We start from the raw sequence: 22,430 nt of genomic DNA, 5'->3' as shown, positions 1-22,430 counted from the left end.
TGAAAGTAGTTGCCTAGTATAATTTGTTTAGTATGATAAGTACTTAGGTTGGGAAGGTTAAATTGCTATCATCAGGGTTGAATGCAAAATCTTTTCTACTTACAAGAGAACTGAATATAAACACCTGTTCGGTCCTATACCTTTGAGACTTTTGGTAGTTTCAAATGGCAATGTGAATGACCAGACTTGTGTTTTGTTTCCCTTTTTCTCCCTTTCTTCTTTTTTTTGTAAAAAAAAAAAAAGTGGCTCTTGCATGATCAGCAGCTTTTGGCCAGGTGTTCTCACTCATGAAAATGGCACTTAGATGCCCATGGATAGGACTAGGTATTATGGAGTGTACAGTCTCATAAGAGAAGCAGACACAAATAAAAATATTCATATTTTGTTATTTATAGTATATTTAACAGAAGTATGTAAATGTCTTTAGTTGTAACATAAGGAAAGTAAGGCGTTTTGGGGAGTACGGTCAGGGAAATTTGAAGAAACCATGCTGTTTTCAGGGATAAGACCCCAAATGTTGAGGACCATGGCATATGACGGAGCAGCCCAGAGATGTAAGTGCCCTCTCTGTAGCTTATAAGGGAGAATCATGGGTAAGGTAACAGTGTAAAAGTTATCCAAAGGGAGTTGTGCTTTCAAAGTAATGGTAATATTCTTTGTACCAAGCTAAAGTGTGTTTTAAAAATGTTTAAGTTTGCGATCCTTACAGACAGTATATTTAAATGATAGAGAGAAGATCCTTACTTTGACATTACCTTACACATCTTCTAGAAAGACCACTGCCCAGCTCTAGCCCTTGCTTGGCTAGCTGTGTGATCTTGGGCAAGTGTTTTAATTGCTCTGGACTCCTCAATCAAATGGAGGTTGATAATCTTTCCAAGTTTTCTACGAGTTTTAAATGAGTTAGCGCATGTGTACTTAGCACCATGCCTGATGTATAGTACATGTTCATCAAGAATTATTAGAACAATTAGAAGAGCTAGGCTGGGTCAGTAAGTGGTGAGCCTGTGGTGAGCTCTGAATCAAGGGAGAGTACTGAGTTGCATGTTTTCTAAGGACCGAGAAGAGAGACTTATTCCTGGGCATGGTGCCCATAAGCAGACTCACTCTACAAAGAAATTCAGCAGAACTGTAGCACAGGTTTTTGTGGTCTGTGTTTGTACAGATGTCTGGCATTATTAGTCAAACCACACAAGTCAGTTCCCACCGATTTTGAACACCGGACAGTTTTCATAATAATGAGAACAGCTAATAAGAACTCAGGAATTCAGGATTACTCAAATCCTGTCCAGATGAGCTTCCCCACCCCCATAAACTTAGAGGCATTTTTATATAAAAGCAACACTTTGGACCCAATAGCCTTCATTTATGCTTCCCAGGTGGCACTAGTGGAAAAGAATGCCCCTTGCAATGCAGGAGACAGACAGTTTCGATCCCTGGGTTGGGAAAGTCCCCCTGGAGTAGGAAATGGCAGCCCACTCCAGTATTCTTGCCTGGAGAATTCCATGGACAGAGGAGCCTGGTGGGCTACAGTCCACGAGGTCGCAAGGGTCAGACACAATTGAAGTTGCTTAGCACACGTGCACACCCTTCATTTGGCTCTTGAGGCACATAATTCAGTTCTCATTGACCCCTGATGGATAGCAGCTGTAGCAAGTATTGGGACTCATGCCTTGGAGGTGTAAGCAAAGCCTTTTCTAATAAAGTAGATTTTCTCTCCTGGAAGAGGGATGGCAGGATCACTGAAGAGAACCCAAGGCCTGGCTGTGAAGCCATTTACATTGAGAGAAGAAATGAGGAAGTGACACGTGTAGGTGAAGTCAGCTCCTGTGGATCTGACCACCTCCTATCTCCTTTTCCGTCTCATACAGGAGGATGGGTGCTAGGTGTGAGTCAAATTCCAGAACTTTATTCAAGGCCAGAGTCCTAGGGGTAGGACTTTGGTTAACAAGTCACAGTGTTCTGGGAGAGAGGTGTACTCCCTTTAGTCTCTCCTCCAGCTTGGCTTTGTTTGCAGCACCTCCCCTGGGGGCTGTCCTAGCTGAGGAAGATTTAGAGTGGGGAATCCCAGAGCACCTCACTCTGTATTAAGTTCCTTCGGCTTACTGCTGGTGGGTGTGGTCTTTCCTCTGGTCTGAGTAATAACAATTCAAGATTTGGCCTTTGGATAGAACAGGAAGAGCAGATGTCTAGCTGCCTTGACTCTGGGGCATCTGGCTGCTCAAGCATAGGTAACGGAGTTCTCCGTAGCACCATCCCCACTAGTTTTCCACTGGAGTCTGGGGACAAAATATTCATAGCTTCCTTTGTTCTCTATGTCTGGATGTGTCACTTGGCCAAATCATGATCACATGCCAGCAATCAAAATAGACAGTGTGGGCCATAGTAGGTTGCCATCAATGGGAATTCGAACATGTCACTGGAATACAAACGCAAATACCCAAATTATTATTTACCGATAGTGATATAAACATTTCTAAAATGGTCAGAATTGCCTGTAACTCCAAACACATTTCCTCATAGAAATCACTTTTATAAATAGTAGCAAAATCCCAGACAAGCACATGTAATCTTATATAACCCTTAAAATGGTTGTATTATTGTAATAATAGTGTTACTTCAATTATGCCAAATCCCATTTTATAACTCAGGCTTATTTTGGTGATAGAGTTCATGTTGAGCTTTAAGATGCCTAAGACATATTTCCCATGGGGTTGGCCAAAATATCTGTCAGTCTGGTCTTAGGAAGTGATTCAGAGTTACATGAATGGAAGAGTCCACTTCTTCACTCAATCTGCTTTCAGTATAAGGGGCACCGTGACTCACTATGTTTCCTCTATGCTGCCCAAACACACACCCAAACTTTCTATTATGAGAACCTCTTTGGAAACCTAAGAATCATAGAATTAATGAGTTTCCTGTTCAAGTTTACAAATGGTAGGGAAATGGGCAATTCCTATTCTTACTACAGTAGACAAGATTTGTTTCTTGCCTCTCGGGTTAAGTCTGTGAGTTAACTTTTCCCTCTTAAATGCTGATACACATACAGTGGTTTGATTCTTTTAGATCATGTACTTTAGGTATTTAATATTAAATAGGTGACTATAGGCTGACACAGTAACCCAAGTATCATTGCAAAATGTCATAGCCCAAATCAGTCACTTTTACTTAATTGGCTTACATTTTGATCATATGATGGCTGAAAGTATATAATTTATAAATGTATTACATCTTCCAAAGAAAACTGAAAGCTTAACTCTTACAAGTTGACACACACATGTCCATGTTCTCAAACAAGGAAGTTGTTTCTTGTAAGGAGACAGAGAGGAAGAATCTGTCAAAATGTTAAGTTTTGTGGTGGGAGCAAGAGTCCCTTAGAGGAGTTTTGTTGTTTAATTCCTGAATCATTCTGCTTCTCAAGGAAGATCAAAGCAGGATGCAGGGAGGTGTCCCAGGTTGATTTCCTGTGCAGGCTCTCTCTCTCACTTAGTTATATGGGGAGACACTGGTGTTCCCAGCCATTCTCCCCTGTTGAGTCACCTCTGGCTTTCTAACATAGAAAGCCTGAAAAACTGAACCCTTTAGTCCATATCACAATGCAAAGCACTGCTCGGTATCCAGCAAATGCCAACTGACGATGCAATGAAGAGACACCCCAATTCTAAGCTTGAGGTCCCTGAAAATACCCTAAGCATAATGTGCAGGTATTAACTTAAAATTTGAGGCAGGCCAGACATAGCTTGATGCATCGAGACCTTGACTGGGATGCAGAATGTCATCTTTAACCTTTCTTGGCAAGAGGTGATGTGTAAAAAAGTGAAAAGATATTAGAAGATAAAGGCATAGAAGATGGATTTGCTTGATTAGACAAATCATTTTCAGGCAGATGTTATCTGCATTCCATATGGGTCCACATTAACCAAGTCAGACAGCGTTCTATCTGTGGGGTTTCTTTTTCACCTTATATCTTTCAGAAACGACATGAACTTGTATTGAAAGTGGAAAAATCAGTATGTTAAATACTTTAAACAGATGATAGGTCCAGAGTATATTTCGGAAACAGTTGGGAACAACCACAGCATTAAGAGCAAAACCTCTGGCATGGGTATGGGTATGTGGTGTTCACCACTGTGCTGTTTAAATTACAGGGAAGGCCTCAAATTCCATTGAAGATTCCAGCCTACAATGGGCAGCCGTAGCATTGCCAGCATTCTTTTCTCTTGTGATCGGGTTTGCTTTTGGGGCATTATACTGGAAGGTAAGTGCTGTTATTCCCCCTTTAGTCAAAAACTTTACATGTTTATTTGCTCATACTACATTACATAAATGATTAACAAACTGCCCTTTTCTAAGAAAGGATCCTACCAAGAAAACAATAAGACAGGCTATGTCTTAACTTACAGCCTCCACAGAATATAAACCTTAGAAAGGTTCCCCCGTCCCTCCTTAGTTTTGAAGACCACTCCTCTAACTGAGAATGCATACTTAAGAAAATGAAAACTGGTTTATTAGTCTGAACTAAATATAAAAGGGAGTAAATATATGATGTGCTTAAAATTAGCTAGAAATGCCATTTGTATGATGTGCTATTTTGGATTTCTACTCTTACGTTCTCTTCTCATTGAAACCTGTCTGAAATTTTTAAATGTGCTAAATGATTGCAAGTCAGCTTTTTGAAATGTCTTTTTGATTTGATTACTATTTAAGTCTTTCAGTTTCTTTACTACTCTTTCATCTCCAACATCCTAAAACTTTTGAGTGATAATACCATGCATTTTTCATAATTTCTTACTGCAAAAGTATTTTCATAGGCTGCCTGTGGATGAAAACATAAAAGTGGAGACTATTTACCTCTTAAATAGGACATGATAATTTTACAATACATATCATTGTTCTTTTCCCAGAAGAAACAACCAAATCTTACAAGGACAGTTGAAAACAGACAGATTAATGAAGAGGATAATGAAATAAGGTATTTCATGTGACTAAATATGTTCATCGGTAAGGTTGACCTCGCCACTTTGCATGCCATGCCTGTGCTCAAAACATCTTTTAAGAAGTGTTTCACCCTCATGATGGCAGCTCCTAACCAATGTCTTCCAACTTTTAGCTCCATTTCTGATCTCCCATTGTCTCTTCAGTCCCACATCTCCACTTACCTGTGAAATACCTTCACAGAATTGGCTTCCTGACCCTTCTTAGGGTATGCTCTCTCTTTTTCTATAAGCAGCAGAATCTTGCTCATTGTGTTCCTGGTCATGGAGCTCGGGAGGCACGTTTACCCTCCTCTTTTACATACTGTAACTGAGACATGCCTAGCTCCTTCTTTAGTGGCAATCATTATTTTCATCTTGTCTGAGTTGCTGCCACAGAACCTTCCTTGGCCCTTCTAACTTCCACCTTTGTCTCCTTCTGTAAACCCCATTCTTGACATCACTTCCTAGTCAAGATATTTTCAGTGCTTTTCTCTCTCACACTTCATCTATTAGACCTCACGCTGGCTTTTGGAGCCTTTAACTTATCTCAACTTACTCAGTATTTTTTAAAGTCAGATACAAAATTTAAGATACCTTCCACTTATGATGGGATTCCCTGGTAGCTCAGATGGTAAAGTGTCTGCCTGCAATGTGGGAGACCCAGGTTCGATCCCCGGGTCGGAAAGATCCCCTGGAGAAGGAAATGGCAACGCACTCCAGTACTCTTGCCTAGAAAATCCCATGGATGGAGGAGCCTGGTGGGCTACAGTCCATGGGGTCACAAAGAGTCGGACACGACTGAGTGACTTCACTCACTCCACTTATGATACTTGACTTCTGATCACTATTTTACCACATACTGCTCAGGACCAATACTTTGACTTTACATTCAGGTTTTTCCATTTGGCATGTTATTTTCTCTTATATCATGTTGTATGTGTACACATTCACATATTAAGCACATACAAGCATTTTCTGTATATGTATCATATGCGTAGAGAATTTTTTAACTATTTGAGGAGACTGTGTTGAAGTCCTCCCTGTAGTAATGTTACAAAAGTAAACTTCCCACCCAATTTTGCAAGCTTTTTGCTCCTGTATTTATAGAAAAATAAAAACTGCCCTTTACAATGCCCAGATAATGGTATACTTCAGAATCTGTCTTAAAGCAAATAAGCATGTTTCTTGGTTTTCAGTATGTTGCAAGAGAAAGAGAGAGAGTTTCAAGAAGTGTAACTGTGGCTTCTATCAACACTGTTACTTTCGTACATTGGTAAGTTTTCAGAATTCAAGCTAAAAGATATAACAGGAACCACACAGCATCCTAGATGCCAGAATTTATTGTCTTCTATCAAGCTGATATCAGTATGTCAGCTGAAACTGTTACATTGAGTTGTGCATTCTCAAATTTTGAAAGGCAAGCAGTGTTATTCCAGATTAGTGGATTCATCTTGTAGACGAATTATACAGAACATTAACAGTTGAGTGATTCCTTTCTTTTTTTTTTTTTTTTTTGCTACACCATACGGCTTGTGGGATATTAGGTCGCTAACCAGAGGTTGAACCCACATCCTCAGCAGTGAAGGTGCAGAGTCCTAACCACTGGACTGCCAGGGAATTCCTGAGTGCTTCTTATTTTTGAGGCCAAAAATAAACGAGAGATAGAGCAAAGTAGGATTAAAATAAAATAGAAGAAGAATAAATAAAACCAATTTCAATTAGGTGTGATTACTATAACATGATAGGAAAAGTATCTCATTTGTTAAATGCTCAATCAAGTGAAAACCAAAAACATTTCCCTGCTATTTTAAGGAAAAGGAGTAAAGGTCAAAATCCCTTATAGTTAGGAGAGGGAAAGTGTCAAGGTAAGGTGCCACCTGCCACATGACTGGTCCTCATTGTGCCTCATCACAGTCCAGAACCCCAGATGCACTGAATACAAGCCAGGGATAGATGCCTGAGGTTGGTGGTTGTGTGGGTCTGTGGAGGCCTCGGGGAGAAGGGAGACCAGGAGAACACGACCAGAGGGCGCTGTTTTTTACATCTCCTCTCCCTTCTCCTGTCTTAGCTTCCAAAAAAGTTGCAGATGTGGTGCAGGCAGCACCCTGAACGGCACTAACCTGACCCAGCATCATGCATGCTCTTTCCCATTTAACTGCCGCCAACTGGCTATTAATTCTGTTCTGCCCATGAACTCTGATGTATTCCAGTGGGGTATGAGTGTTCTTTCATTTTTCTAAACCTTCCTTTCTTCCCCGGCACCCCCTCGTGGTTGGAGGATCATTTATCTGCCCAGATTTTTACAGACACGGTCTCTGGAGAGCTTCGCCCTTTTCTTTCATGTCATTGTCCTTCCAGCTCGCCCTTCTGTCCCAGATTCAGAGATTTCTCTCTACAGTGAGTCTTCTGCAGGGAAACTGGGTCACAGAGTCTCTTGTCTCCTCCAGGAACTCGCTTTTGATCAAAACGCCACTTTTTAGCAACCCAAAATAACTTCATATAATAATAGTAATTATGTCACATATGCCTCTCACACTTTAACCCTGCCATTACGCAGACTTCATTTTTACCTTGAATCATGCCCTTGATCACCATGTCTGGGGCATGAATAGCACCCTCTCTTTTTTCTCCTCCCATCCTAGCTCTCTCTAGACTCATGTTTCCTATCAAATACTGTAAAGGAACACTTGATTTTCTTTATTTTCAGGCACAGTATTCCCTAAGCTGAAATCATTGTTATTTCTAAAAACTTAACTTTTCTGCCCTTGAATCCCAGTACAAACCTACTGCTTCTTCCCTATCTGCCGTTTCAGTTCCCTTAAGCCAGACATCCTCCAAGCACACGTTAAGTGGTTAATTGAACCTTCAAGGTTCAAGTAGTGTCCTCTGTGGTTTGCTTTTGGATGGCCTGTCCTCTGTGGTTTGCTTTTGGATGGCCTCACTGGGGTCCTGTTTTGGCACGCAGGTCATGTGGTGTTTAACTGTGGTACTTATCCTGTGACATGTGGAGAATGGATTTTGATGGAAAAGCCCAGGGAACTGACCTAAGAGGGGAAAAAAAAAAAAAAAAGATGGCATTTTAAATGCTGTAGTCAAGCAACTAACACATGTCTACCAGTCAGGGGGCATACAAGGACAGGAACCAAGGCTGTCTGGTTCTTGCTGTATCTCCGCACGAGCACCTCACTTGTTGCCTAAGCATTGTAGGTGTTCAGTAAATGTCTATTGAATGAGTGACTGAGGCAATAAACAAACCCTAAATGAAAAGTTTACTAAGTGGTAAGGAATATAGTTCTTATGAAATGACCTTTTTTTTTTTTTAATGTTTTGGTGATGATTTTTTTTTTTTTTTACTTTATTTTACTTTACAATACTGTATTGGTTTTGCCATACACTGACATGAATCCACCACGGGTGTACATGCGTTCCCAAACATGAATCCCCCTCTCACCTCCCTCCCCATAACATCTCTCTGGGTCATCCCCGTGCATCAGCCCCAAGCATGCTGTATCCTGCATCAGACATAGACTGGCAATTCATTTCTTACATGATAGTATACATGTTTCAATGCCATTCTCCCAAATCATCCCACCCTCTCCCTCTCCCTCTGAGTCCAAAAGTCCGCTCTACACATCTGTTTCTCTTTTGCTGTCTTGCATACAGGGTCATCATTGCCATCTTTCTAAATTCCATATATATGTGTTAGTATACTGTATTGGTGTTTTTCTTTCTGGCTTACTTCACTCTGTATAATCGGCTCCAGTTTCATCCACCTCATTAGAACTGATTCAAATGTATTCTTTTTAACGGCTGAGTAATACTCCAGTGTGTATATGTACCACAGCTTTCTTATCCATTCATCTGCTGATGGACATCTAGGTTGTTTCCATGTCCTGGCTATTATAAACAGTGCTGCGATGAACACTGGGGTACATGTATCTCTTTCAATTCTGGTTTCCTCGGTGTGTATGCCCAGAAATGGGATTGCTGGGTCATAAGGCATTTTCTATTTGCAATTTTTTTTTAATTTTTTTTTTAAGTTTTTTATTTTTTAAATTTTAAAATCTTTAATTCTTACATGCATTCCCAAACATGAACCCCTCTCCCACCTCCCTCCCCATAACATCTTTCTGGGTCATCCCCATGCACCAGCCCCAAGCATGCTGCATCCTGCGTCAGACATAGACTGGCGATTCAATTCACATGATAGTATACATGTTAGAATGTCATTCTCCCAAATCATCCCACCCTCTCCCTCTCCCTCTGAGTCCAAAAGTCCGTTATACACATCTGTGTCTCTTTCCCTGTCTTGCATACAGGGTCGTCATTGCCATCTTCCTAAATTCCATATATATGTGTTAGTATACTGTATTGGTGTTTTTCTTTCTGGCTTACTTCACTCTGTATAATCGGCTCCAGTTTCATCCATCTCATCAGAACTGATTCAAATGAATTCTTTTTAACAGCTGAGTAATACTCCATTGTGTATATGTACCACAGCTTTCTTATCCATTCATCTGCTGATGGACATCTAGGTTGTTTCCATGTCCTGGCTATTATAAACAGTGCTGCGATGAACATTGGGGTACATGTGTCTCTTTCAATTATGGTTTCCTCGGTGTGTATGCCCAGAAGTGGGATTGCTGGGTCATAAGGTAGTTCTATTTGCAATTTTTTAAGGAATCTCCACACTGTTCTCCATAGTGGCTGTACTAGTTTGCATTCCCACCAACAGTGTAGGAGGGTTCCCTTTTCTCCATACCCTCTCCAGCATTTATTGCTTGCAGACTTTTGGATTGCAGACATTCTGACTGGTGTGAAGTGGTACCTCATTGTGGTTTTGATTGACCTTTTCAAAAAGGTTTTTTGTTTTACAAGACGAGTATATTTTAGAGATCTGCTGTACAACATAATGTTTAGAGTTTTAAAAAAAGCTATATTGTGTATTTAAAAAGGTGTTCAGAGGGTGGATTTTGTGTTCTGTTCTTACTGCAATAAAGTAAGATGAACAATCTTTTAAAAAGTGCAGTAAGGTTTATTTTATCTCTTATGTGTATGTTTAAGTTGCTGATTTTGGTCAGGACAGCAAAGTGTATACAGCAAGAAGAAAGGTCATATAGAGAACGGCTAACTTATTTTCTTAGAATCTGAAATATTACTCATATAATTAAATAAATGAAAATGAAGCAGGTTAAAGAAGCCCCAGATTGTTTAGAAATAAACTCATCACATAATAATTGAGGAGTTGGTGCGAAATAGATGACCTTACTCATCATCATCTTGGCAAAGCTCTCTCAAGGCTCAGGTCAGAAACCATCCCCGCTGAAAAGCTGACTTTCCAAATGAAAGTAATCTCTATGATTTCCCAGGTGGCTCAGTGGTAAAGAAATCCACCTGCCAATGTAGTAGACACAGGAGTTGCAGGTTCAATCCCGGGGTCAGGAAGATCCTCTGGAGGAGGAAATGACAGCGTACTCCAGTATTCTTGCCTGGCAAATTTCATGGACTAAGAAGCCTGGCAGGCAACAGTCCTTGGGGTTGCAAAAAGTGGGACCTGACTGAGCATGCACACACAATTATATTTCATATTACATTTCATACCATACTAATAAATTAGGAAAGCATCACTTTTACTTACATACACTTTTTGTGTCCTCTTATAAACCATAAGCTCTGAGGACAGGACTCATTTCTGAATTTCTTTATGGAATCCCACTGAACTATATAGTTTATACTTTGCACATATAAGTGATGATAACTGTATCTGTTGAATAAATGGAGATGAATGACTACATCAAAGAATTGCAATAATGTGAGAATAAATTTTATGTAGTAAAAATAGATGTGTGTAGGTAGAAGTAAATAATTCAAATGTTGAGGGAAAGATAGCAGCTCATTATCATGAATCTGCAAACCCCAAAGTCAAAATGTGAATGTACCATTTGTGACCATTTATTGAGAAAACTTTGTTCTCTGTAGCAATAGAGGTTAAAACCTGCAAAGAAATTTGAATATAATTTGGGGAAAGGGATGTGGTGGAGGGAGAATAGGCTGTGGCATGGTAGGAGAGGAAGTCTTCCAAGAAATAAGAATAACCATAGTAAAAAGTATCAAAATAGAAATGAAATGTGAAGTTGTAATTATATATTTTAAAAATTGGATATAGTTTGTATTATACACATTTTCTTGGTTAACAAAAGAAGGGAAAATATAAGGAATGACTTAGGTTTGAGGCAAAAATTTCTCCCTGAACTAAAACAAATTAAACCAGGACAAATATTGGAACGCTAGAATTGAAAACATATGGAATAGTTAGATTTCCAACCTATAACTGGAAAATGAGGAGGAGGGTTTGATATTTTAAATACAGGGAAGGGAAGTAGATAATGAACCAGAAACAAAAAGAAATTGCCTCTAGGAGAAAATATACTAAAGCTGTGATTATTTGACATCAAATGTGAAATTATCTCTGAAAAGTTAAAAATTTATTTAGTCAACTAGCTGATGACAAGTATTCGTATGTGACATCCCAGAATTTTTCATTTATTAGGTTGCCTGTACCACAGTTCAGGAGAGAAAAATAGAGTAGATCATAGAACATATTCCTCTTCATTCTAACCACAAATATGATACCAACAAGCTCTAGTATAGCAAAACTTACTATAACCTAGTTCAGTCCTCAGATTGCTTATGGCCTACAGAAGGAGATAAGACATATGTATAAATACTCTATTTTTTAAAACACCAAAGGAGGTGTTGGTTAAAAATCAATAGAAGGAGCTGACAGAGAAATGCAGTAAAGAATCAAAGGCTAAACCATTGCATATGGTTGTCAAGGATGTACCCTAACATAACTATAGATAATGAGTGGTATGGACAGCATCCCTTAGAATCGCTCCACCCACATACAGTTGTATTAGAACTGACTCATTGGAAAAGACCCTGATGCTGGGAAAGATGGAAGGCAGGAGGAGAAGGGGACGACAGAGAATGAGATGGTTGGATGGCATCACTGCCTCGATGGACATGAGCAAGCTCCTGGAGTTGGACAGGGAAGCCTGGTGTGGTGCAGCCCATCAGGTTGCAAAGAGTCAGACATGACTAAGCGACTGAACTGAACTGAAACGATTGTCTTATTTAACAGGGGAGAGAAAGCACTAGGAGAAAAGCTTCATTGTGTAGGTGATGGAGGTGGCATTTTATTGAGCTAGGTCTTAAATGATTGGTAAAATTTTACTGGCAGTAGGGAAGGTGCTGCAAATGGCATAAGCTAAATCAGAAGACCAAGAGTTTATACAGCTGGAGGTCACACATAGAGGGTTTAAATGCCAAGAAAGGATGGACATCAGTGTGAAAGAGGGTCTGAATTCCAATATACAGGGCTTACACACTATTGAGTCACGTAAGGAGTTGTTGGAGGGTTTAGAAAAAATGTGAGTAATACAATCAAACCAGAGGTTTAGGAAAGTAATCAGATGTTGATGTGGCCAGATGGATGGGAGTGGTGAACTAGAGTCAGGAAGTCCACTGAGGAGTGCATTTTCAAAACAGATATGAGAGGATGACAACCTGAGCTAGGCTCACAGCCATGGAAATAGGAAAGAGTAGGCCATTTTGGAGACACAGCAGTAAAAGAATGAAGTCCTAGTTCCTGATGGGATGTAAGGCTTGATATTACAGCACTCAGGGATGCATGTGCTCAGTAGAGTCTGATTCTTTGCAGCCCTGTGGACTGTAGTCTGCCAGGCCCCTCTGCCCATGAAATTTTCCAGGCAAGAATACTGGAGTAGAGTGCCATTTCCTTCTTCAGAGGATCTTCCTGACCCAGTAATCAAACCCACATCTCCTGCATTGGCACGTGGATTTCTGATGATTTAGAGCCTATAAGATCAACCAGATGTCAGCGCCATTAGAAAAAAATGGGAGGAGGAGATGTTAGTAATTATTAACCAGTGACCAAATATGTTGCACTGGAACTTCAGTGAACAGTCAGGGATGGAAATAGTAGATTTGGGATTGGGAAGTCATCTACAAAGAATTTTAATTGAGACCTTAGGGGAAGGACTGCATAATCATGGCAAAAGCCCAGTTTGATTGGGGTGAAACAGCATAAGTCTGTAGACACTCAGATAGTAGACTTATCCCAGCATAGTAAGTGGAGAAAGTAATTTATAATTAGGCTGGTGGAGAGATTTATAAAAGAAACACAACTTGGAAGTTTCCAGTGGATCTGAGCTAAGACAGAAGAAGGGAGATCCTAGAATTGGAATAGGGATGAGGGCAAGTTATGTGGAGACATTTAATGTATAGGACTCAGGATTGGTTGGTTACCAAAGGGCCAGATCTGTGTCTCTTTACCACGTATTTCCTAAGAATTTCTAGAGCTTTGAAGGTTTGGTTTGGGAGCTTGCTCTCTGCTGATGCATTGTGATGCAGAGGATTAGAAGGAATTAGCCTTAGGTTCAAACCTTGAGCTGCACCCTAATAAACTGTAGGTTACTGGGTGAGTCAGTTGTTTTTGACCCCAGGTTTTTCAAATATAACTGAAAGGATAATAACGTTCACCCTGTTTATTTCATGAGGTTGTTGTAAGAATCCAGGGTATCATTATTAAAATAGTAGTTTTGTTCTATAGGAAACCAGCTGTTGGCTTTTAAATTTTTTTTTTTTTGCTAAATGATCCAAAGGCAAAGTCAGAAGACTTTCTGACTTGTTTCTCTCTTGTTTCTCTCTGCTTAAGTTTAGAATTTCAAATTCTTCATAGCTTTCAAAAAAAAATGTATTTTTTTGCCTTTTGTTAGTTCCTTCTGCTTTTCTAACCAAGCTTTATTTTTTAAACTTGGTAATTTGTATTTCTGAAATTTTCTCTTAATGTCTATTAATTTTTCCTTCAGGATTTAATTCTGCTTTCCTAAATATAATTTCCCTATTTTTCAGAGTTTGGTAGATTGTCACATAATACAGTTTTTAGTATATTATTACATTTTATATATTTATATTTTTAGTAAATTACATTTAGGGAATATACAAAATATATTACATTTAGAGATTATATACATCTAGTATATTACTGGAAAAAACACTGTACTTCTTACCACTCATACACTAATACAGTTTTTAATATAGCCTGTGTATTGATCTCAAACATTTTAAAACAAGTGACCTCTGATTCTTTGGATTGATAAATAAGGACAAAAATAGGTAAAGAGTAGGGGGCTTCTCTGGTGGCTCAGATGATAAATAATCCACCTACAAGGCAGGAGACTCAGGTTCCATCCCTGGGTCAGGAAGATCCCCTGGAGAAGGGAATGGCAACCCACTCCAGTATTCTTGCCTGGAAGATCCCATGAACAGAGGAGCCTGGTGGGCTACACTCCATGGGAGTCATCCATAGTCAGACACAACAGAATGACTAACACTGTAACTTCTCACAGGGAAGAAACTAAATGCAAAATACACATTTATTTAGGGGTTGTGACTAAAGATAAAATATAAATGCTGCCTATAATAAAAAAAAAAAAGATAAGGAAGTACAAACACTTCAGTTGAAAGTTGAAAAATCTGGGACTTCCCTGGTGGCACAGCAGATAAGAATCCACCTGCCAGTACAGTTTCAATATCTGGTCCAGGAAGATTCCATACGCTATGGAGCAACTAAGCCCGAGTGCCACAACTCCTGAGCCCACGTGCCTAGAGCCTGTGCTGCTCAACAAAAGAAATCACCGCAATGAGAAGCCCTCCCCCCTGCCATGAAGACTAGCCCCCACTCACCACAACCAGAGAAAGCACTGAAGACCCGGCACAACCAGAAATAAAGCAATTAATTAAAATAATAATAAAAAGTTGAAAAATCTGAAAGCTGAGTCCGCAGCTCAGCAGTTTAACCCCAGCACTGAAAAACTAGAACAGAGTCTGGCTTTCATGATTCAACAAGTACAATAAGCTGCTCTGAGGCCAAATGAACTTCCCCAGAGGCTTTGTCAGGATGTGGTGACAGGATTTCTTTGTTTCTTTTTTGGCTCACAGTACTGGCGATCTTGCTGCTGTTCTTTCCTTGGTTGGTAGACGTGATTGCTAGAACCTGGGTAGGCAGTCAAGACACTGGTGCTTCTCAGTGGCTGGGAGGCTGCCATTTGTGGGATCCCTGATGTATTTCATGCCATTCCACTTCTCCACTCTGACACCACCACTGTCCCTCATACCTCACTGCCTGTCTACAACCTTTTCATAGCCTTGTTAGAGAAATTCACGGCTACACAGATTGATAACTCTCATCACAGAGATGATCTGTGGTGTGCCTGGGGATATGAAAGCCACAGGGCATTCATTCATCCACTCTATGTTCAAGACATATTTATCAAATATAAGTGGGGCTTCCCTTGTGGCTCAGTGGTAAAGAATCTGCCTACCAATATAAGAGATGCCGGAGACATGGGTTCAATCCCTGGGTCTGGAAGATCCTCTGGAGGAGGAAATGGCAAGCCGCTCCAGTATTCTTGCCTGGAAAATTCCATGGACAGAGGAGCCTGGTGAGCTACATACAGTCCATGGGGTCGCCAAGAGTCGGGCATGACTGAGCACGCACAGACCACTCCAGCACTATCCAAGAGTAGAGCATTCCTGTGAAACCTTTCTTAAACCAAAATGGCTTAAAGCAAAGATGCAATCATCTTAGGACACATCTTACTAACAGGATGCACAAAATAAATTGAGGTGAAGCACAGACGCTTATAGATACAGTTCAAAGATACAGTACCTTTCTGCTGAGATTCTAAGTGTAGTTCTGGGGAAAGAACTTGGTGGGAGTGACAGTCTTACTGATGGGGGTGCACACTTACTGATAGGCTTATTGCAAAACAAACCCTGAATGCTATGTCACTTTTTGCCTTTTTTCACAGAAGCAAAAATCCTCTTGAGATTTCTATCGTGTGTTGAAAACAGGTATTAATGTAGGTCTTTTGTAAAAGCAAAGTAGTGTAAAGGGAACTTGGAAAAAGCAGGGGATAACTGTATGGATTTTGTACCAGGCACTGTAGTTGTTGGAATACAGCAGTGAAAAAGATCAACAAAGCTCCATGTCCTCAGAGGGCTTACATTCTAATGGGAAGACATACTACGTAAAAAGATCATTTCAGATTTTGTAAAATGTTACTAGAGAGATCACAGAGTGATCGCTAATAGCTAGGAAAATATTTGTCAAGTAACTTTAGGCATACATTGTAAATCTAGTACTCATTCTGTAGGCACATGAATTTAGCTGCTGAGAATGAAAAGAAGGCAAAAAGCAGATATGCTATATAACTTCTCTCTTTTCCTTTCTTCTCTAGGCGGGTAACAGTTCATGTTTGCTTCATAAATGAAGCAGCTTTAAACAAATTCCTATTCTGTCTGGAGTGACAGACCGCATCTTTATCTGTTCTTGCTACCCATGACTCTCTATGGATGATTGAGAAATTGGAACAAAGTGTTTTACTGTGAAACTGGCACTGAATTAATCATCTATAAAGAAGAACTTGTATGGAGCGGGACTCTATTTTAAGGACCTACAGGGAGTTGTGGTCTCAATTAGAACTTGCAAACTGATATTGGGAGAGAAAGCACGTGTCCCAGATTGCACATACAATTTTGCATGCCTCCAGAAGCATCTAACTGCTGAAAAACCACATAGCTTTATTTTACAGTGACAACCTGCAGTTCATAGTTATCTTGGTCTGCAAATAGATTTCAGCCTGGATAGTGGGGGGTGGGGGTCATCATTTGTATCAAAGGGATCTAGAAAATGTTCAAAAAACAAAAACTCAGTAGCATCATCCACTGTTCATTTAGAAAGCAGTGGACACAGTGTGGGAGTAGGTTCAGGTCTGCCTCATAGCTGCTGATCAGTGAGGGATGTGGGTCTGAACTTGGGTCTCTTCCTGACATAGAAGGTGCTCACATGTATCCCACGAGACAAATGGACAAAGTTGGCTGGCTCTATCCATACAAGCTAGCCAGTACTGAATGACAACATGATGCCTTTGCTGAGAAGAGCTAGAGAGTGTCACATGAAGAAGCTGTGGACACTGATCAGCAGAACCATCTGCCGAGGAGGACATCTGGCACCCCTAGTGAAGCTGGCCTTTGCCCTTGACCACTCTAGAGTGTATAAATTGTGCTTGCAAAATATATTCAAAATGTTTATATTCTAAAACTATTACAGAGTTATGTAAAGGGACTTAGGAGGAATCACTGAATGTATGGAGGCCCCATTTTCAATTTCTGCTGTGGGAGAGAGGAAAAATAAGTTATGATATTTAGTATCTAAGATTAGAAAACCACATTCACATGCTGATAATGGGTGTTGAAAATTAGATGACTTGGCTTTTACAAGAATGCAGGAAATCAGGTAACTTTAGTTATTTATACTATAATCACCATTATCTGTTTAAAGGATCCATTTATTTAAAATCAGGCACTCTATATTCATTAAGGTTTATGAGTTAAAAATAAAAAGAGAGCTTTATGTAGTTATGCATGTCAGTTTGCTATTAAAATATGCAATAGCATTTTTGTCATATTGAGTGAATTTGGCAGGAATTCCCAAGATGGACATTGTGTTTTTAAACCAGAATTTGTAAAGACATTAAGTGAATTTCCCTTGCCAATTTTCTTTTTTTATATCAAAGGAACATCTGACTAAGGTCAAAGAATGATTTCTTATGGTTTATTTTGATGAAGAGTCTTTCAATGTGTCATGAACATAAAGAAATCCAAAGCCTTCCTTCTAACTTCATCCTTGTACAACATTACTGCCATATCCTACCACCATCTGATGACCTTCAATATAGTGACACAGAAAGGCATGAAAAACTGCTACCTTTTGTTTGACTTTGCTAGTCCAAGAATTTCTAATAGAGTTGGATTTTAGCTTACATTCAATGCTAATTAGAATACAACTCCAGTAAGTGGCCTTTGCTCTTTTTTATACCAAAGAGCTCAGATGATCTCTATGACCCCTGTCTTCTCTAAAGTGCTGTGGTTCCTCAAATGCTAGTCATTTCTCTAAGATACAACCCAGGTGCTTTAGGAAGCTGCATGAATTTATTTAGGCCCTCAAATATCCCATGATACAACTATGATATGTATAATAAAAGAGATCAAATTAATGGCTGTAAGGACCTGTCTCAGTGTGTGATACTGTTTTGAATAGACATAGATTAACATGAGTATGTGTAAGTCACGTATAGATTTGAGAAGATTGAAACTTCTCAATCTAGTTAATAGTTCATTTCAGCAATGGTTTCGATTTTCGTAGGTATGTGAAAATGCTGCTTAATGAGCTTCAAGAGTACAATAAATGTATTTTTGTTCTCAAAACTGGTAGCTGGGTTTTTAACACTCAAGGACATGGTCCTAAATCAATAGAGTTAAGTAAACAAATTCAGCAGGTTATGAAATCTGGCATGGTAGGGTGAGGGGAAATGTATTCTGCCTAATTAAATGTATTAGTTCATTGACAGTTGTATGGATACCAATTTTTAAAACACTAAAATTCAATAAAACACACGAACAATAGAAAAATGCTGAACATTACTTTGGATGGTAGTTGCTTGGGAATTAACTGTCCTATCTGCTTGGAGATTAATATATATAGCTTTGCTTTATTTTATCCAGTATGTGTTCTGAATAGCCTTCATAAATCATGGAAAACTCACAACTGACATCTTAAACAGTGAAATCACCCTATAAATTGGTGCCATGTATCTTATAGTCTTCTTTTGTAATGTTTTAAAATTGTCTTTTAAAATAATTTCAGAAGTCTTCAGATTCTCAGTTATACTAAAAGCTTTGTACCTCTTTGGCAGAACCCAGATCTATAGAGAAACTGGCTCTGTGATAAATGATGCCTGCCCAGTGATACCGAAATGTTGCTGGATTTTGTATTGTAATCTGTTGTGCTTACCACACTGCCACTTTTAAATGAGTCAGAGACGTTGATTTTTTCAACACTAATAGACCAATACCCTCTTTAAAAAGGACTAAGTATGTGAAAATGTCAATTTATGATAAAGTATGTTCACAATGAAATATGTGCTTTTAGTAAGCATTAAAGTACTTTGGAGAAACTTTGTGGCATATTTTGATATTCTAATTCAAATGAAATTTTAAATTAATAGAAAAATCCATTCAGAATTCATAGATAGTTCTTCATGTTTTTATGCAGCTAGTTTCTGGTTTCAAAATGTAACTCCAGTATGGGGCTTTGAGCCATTGCCTACCTTTTCTGACTTAACTAAAAAATATATTTTTCAAAAAGGCATTTTGACATAGTGGGATGGATGTTAGGAAAAATTGTCAGGAGCTTCCACTTTGCTCTTAACCTGTATTGATAAATCACTGCCCTTCTTTGGATCTCAATTTTTTATTTATCTATGTGGTGAAGTCAGGTCATACCACAGCTGTGAGAGAAACCTACTGATATGTGAATGACAAAGATGATAGATAAAATAAAGCTGAAGCTATCACATACAAAATATCCAACTATGATCTCTGTGAATAAGCAATTTGAACATAAAAAGCTATGGCTGTTCTTGTTTGTAATGTAAATATGGTCCATTCTTAAAGTGAAATTCAGTCTACTGTAGGTTGAATTGGATAACCATTTACACAAGAGATGGCTTTTTCCTTTGCTTAAATAAACATTTTTGGATTACCTCTGAAGAATGAAAACCAAGAGTATATTTTATCCAGGAAAAGATACTATAAGATGTGTGTAGCATTTGGAAGTGCACCAAATTAAGCATTTAAATCTCTCATTTTCTTAAAAGCTAAGGGCAGAAAATGTAAGATGCTCATAAAGTTTTTAAGTGCCAAAAGATACTTTAGAATCCATTTGGAGATGGGTAAAGCATAAATTAAATTTTAAAATTGGAAAATGGGATAAGAATTTTAAAGAAAGCCAGCTTGTTTTGAAACAGTATTATTTTGAAATTGGAATTAAAATACAAACATTCAGATTGAAATTCCAACCACTTAATTTGTGCTGTTTATAATGTTGCTGGAAATGCCCTTTGTGAAGATAAAATAATGGCACTTTCATTTCCTAACAAGGTATTGTTTTAGAAATAATCCATATTATAATGGATATTCATGATCCTAAAAATGTTTCCTAAGCATTGTAAATTTATTTATAAGTGCCATCTATAATTACATCTTAATTATATTGTTTTTTAAATAACATTGTTTAAACTAAAAACCATAGTATTTTCAGTTACTTAATTTCTGAGCTGTGACTCAATAAAAGTTTCCAATCAAAATATCCTATTCTCCTATATTCTAAGGATTAATGTGTGATTATAGTGTCCACTTGCCACTGTGTTTTTTTTTTTTAATAAATCAATGGACTTAAAGTATTCAGACATTTAGATGGATGTATAGATATATTGCTAGTTCAGTCATAGATTGGAGTTTGCATATTGTAATGTAAATGTCTTTCAACACTATTCTATAGTTTTATTATGACTGAAGTTTAATTAAATAAAAAAAGTTGTAAAATGTGATGTGTATGTGTATGTACTGTAAGTGTACTTTTTAAAATAGGTATATGTCCTGACCCTTTTTTATACAGGTTTGAATTTGAAATTACATTATATATACATATACTTTATTGTTCTAAATAAAGAATTTTATGCACTCAAAGTTATCCTGTGATTTGCTATCTTAAGGTTGTCACATATGTTCATAATGATAATTATGATAATTGAGCATTTACGCTAATCTCAACTTTTTTCTATGGAAACATCAATCTGGATTTTGCTGTGATATGCACACAAGGAGATAAGAAATCAGTTTATTCCACAAAATAATGCCATTTGCAGCAACATGGATAGATCTAGAGATTGTCATACTGAGTGAAGTCAGAGCAAGAGAAATATCATATGATATCCCTTATATGTGGAAGCTAAAAAGAAATGATACAAACGAACTTACAAAACAGAAAGAGACCCACAGACTTAGAGAAGGAACTTACCGTTGCCAGTGGGGGAGAGTTAAGGAGTTTGGAATCAACATGTGCACACCGCTATATTTAAAATGGATAACCAAAAAGGATCTGCTGTATAGCACAGGGTACTCTGCTCAATGTTATGTGGCAGCCTGGATGGGAGGGCAGTTTGGGGAAGAATGGATACAGGTATAGGTGTGGCTGAGCCGCTCTGCTGTGCAGCTGAAACTATCACAACATTATCAACTGCCTGTACTCCAATACAAAATAAAAAAGCTTAAAAATAACTAATAAGAACCTACTGTATAGCACAGAGAACTCTATTCAGTACTCGGTAGTGACCTATATGGGGATGGAGTCGAGAAGAGAGTGGATATATGTTTATGTATGACTGATTCACTTTGCTGTACAGCAGAAACTAACAGCGTTATAAGTCAACTCTATTCCCATAAGAAAGATTTAAAAAAAGAAATCATTTTATTCCAATAAATATGTATTGGTTAAGTAACTGAGAAAGATAGGTAAGGTAATCAAAGAAGGTAAAGCTGAATTAACACATTGTTAGATCGCAAGCGGTTTCTAACTTCATTGAAGTTGGTTTAGTCACTAAGTCATGTCTGACTCTTATAATCCCATGGACTGTAGCCCGCCAGGCTCCTCTGTCCATGGGATTCTCCAGGCAAGAATACTGAAGTGGATTGCCATTTCCTTCTCCACGGGATCTTCCCAACCCAGGAATAGAACCCCAGTCTCCTGCATTGCAGGCAGATTATTTACTGACTGAGCTATGAGGGAAGTTGAGAAGATATGAAAACCAATTTTGACTGCATAAAGCCAGTGAAGGAATTTCCTAAGTGCAAAACTGAGGTCCAGCTAGTATGGTTGCAGCATGCAGGAAGGAGAAATGGATAGAACAGGGATGGTTATGGGGGAGTTGGCGTTTGGGCCAAGATTTACAAGGAAGAGACAGATTTTGATAAAGAAGGAGAATCATGCCCAGCCTGTGCAGTGTTTTCCAAAGCAAGTAGTTGTAAAATGTTTCAGCTTGTCCCATCAAATCGAATCAGTTGTGTCCTGAGCATGGAACCCATAAGGAAGTATATGGTGAGATGAGAACAGAGCCTTGGATACCAGAATAAGGAAATCATATTATTCTTAGGTTAAGCCATTGCATGTTTCTGAGAAGAAGGATAGAATGGCAAGATCGGACACCACTGCTTATGTGGTTTAGGCAATAAATAATCATCCTGTGTATTAACCCCTAATTGGTACTGGACTCTTGAGACCATCCTCCAGCTTTATAACACAACACTCACTCACCATTTCTTTTCAATTTTTCTGCTGATTTTCTCTCTACTCACATTTTATATTATGAACTTTCATCAATATAAGCCTAGATCATAATAGCCTTGTAATTGATCACAGTTCTTAACTAAGCACTTTTTCAATCAGTTCCTCTGTTAGAGTGAATA

The 22,430-nt window shown here is 38.6% G+C and overlaps 1 protein-coding gene across 6 annotated transcripts in view; it reads left to right on the top strand.

Annotated features, from left to right (window-relative positions):
• KITLG (KIT ligand) overlaps positions 1-22,430 on the top strand; it is a 130,901-nt gene that overhangs the window by 86,921 nt on the left and 21,550 nt on the right. For 2 of the 6 annotated variants that reach the window (XM_069584161.1, XM_069584157.1), the window contains 4 exons: positions 4,149-4,258; positions 4,905-4,972; positions 6,173-6,249; positions 16,304-20,654. In XM_069584161.1, coding sequence (XP_069440262.1) covers positions 4,149-4,258; positions 4,905-4,972; positions 6,173-6,212 — 218 coding nt within the window. In that variant the 3' untranslated portion in view covers positions 6,213-6,249; positions 16,304-20,654. Of the gene's footprint in view, positions 1-4,148; positions 4,259-4,904; positions 4,973-6,172; positions 6,250-16,303; positions 20,655-22,430 lie in introns of those variants that run through there. The other 4 variants (XM_069584159.1, XM_069584162.1, XM_069584160.1 and 1 more) reach the window with 2 other exon arrangements.

Source organism: Ovis canadensis, chromosome 3, assembly GCF_042477335.2.
Source record: "Ovis canadensis isolate MfBH-ARS-UI-01 breed Bighorn chromosome 3, ARS-UI_OviCan_v2, whole genome shotgun sequence".
In the NCBI taxonomy this organism is placed as follows: Eukaryota; Metazoa; Chordata; class Mammalia; order Artiodactyla; family Bovidae; genus Ovis; species Ovis canadensis.
Note: the sequence above shows the minus strand (reverse complement) of the source record. Positions and strands in the feature narration are given on the sequence as shown.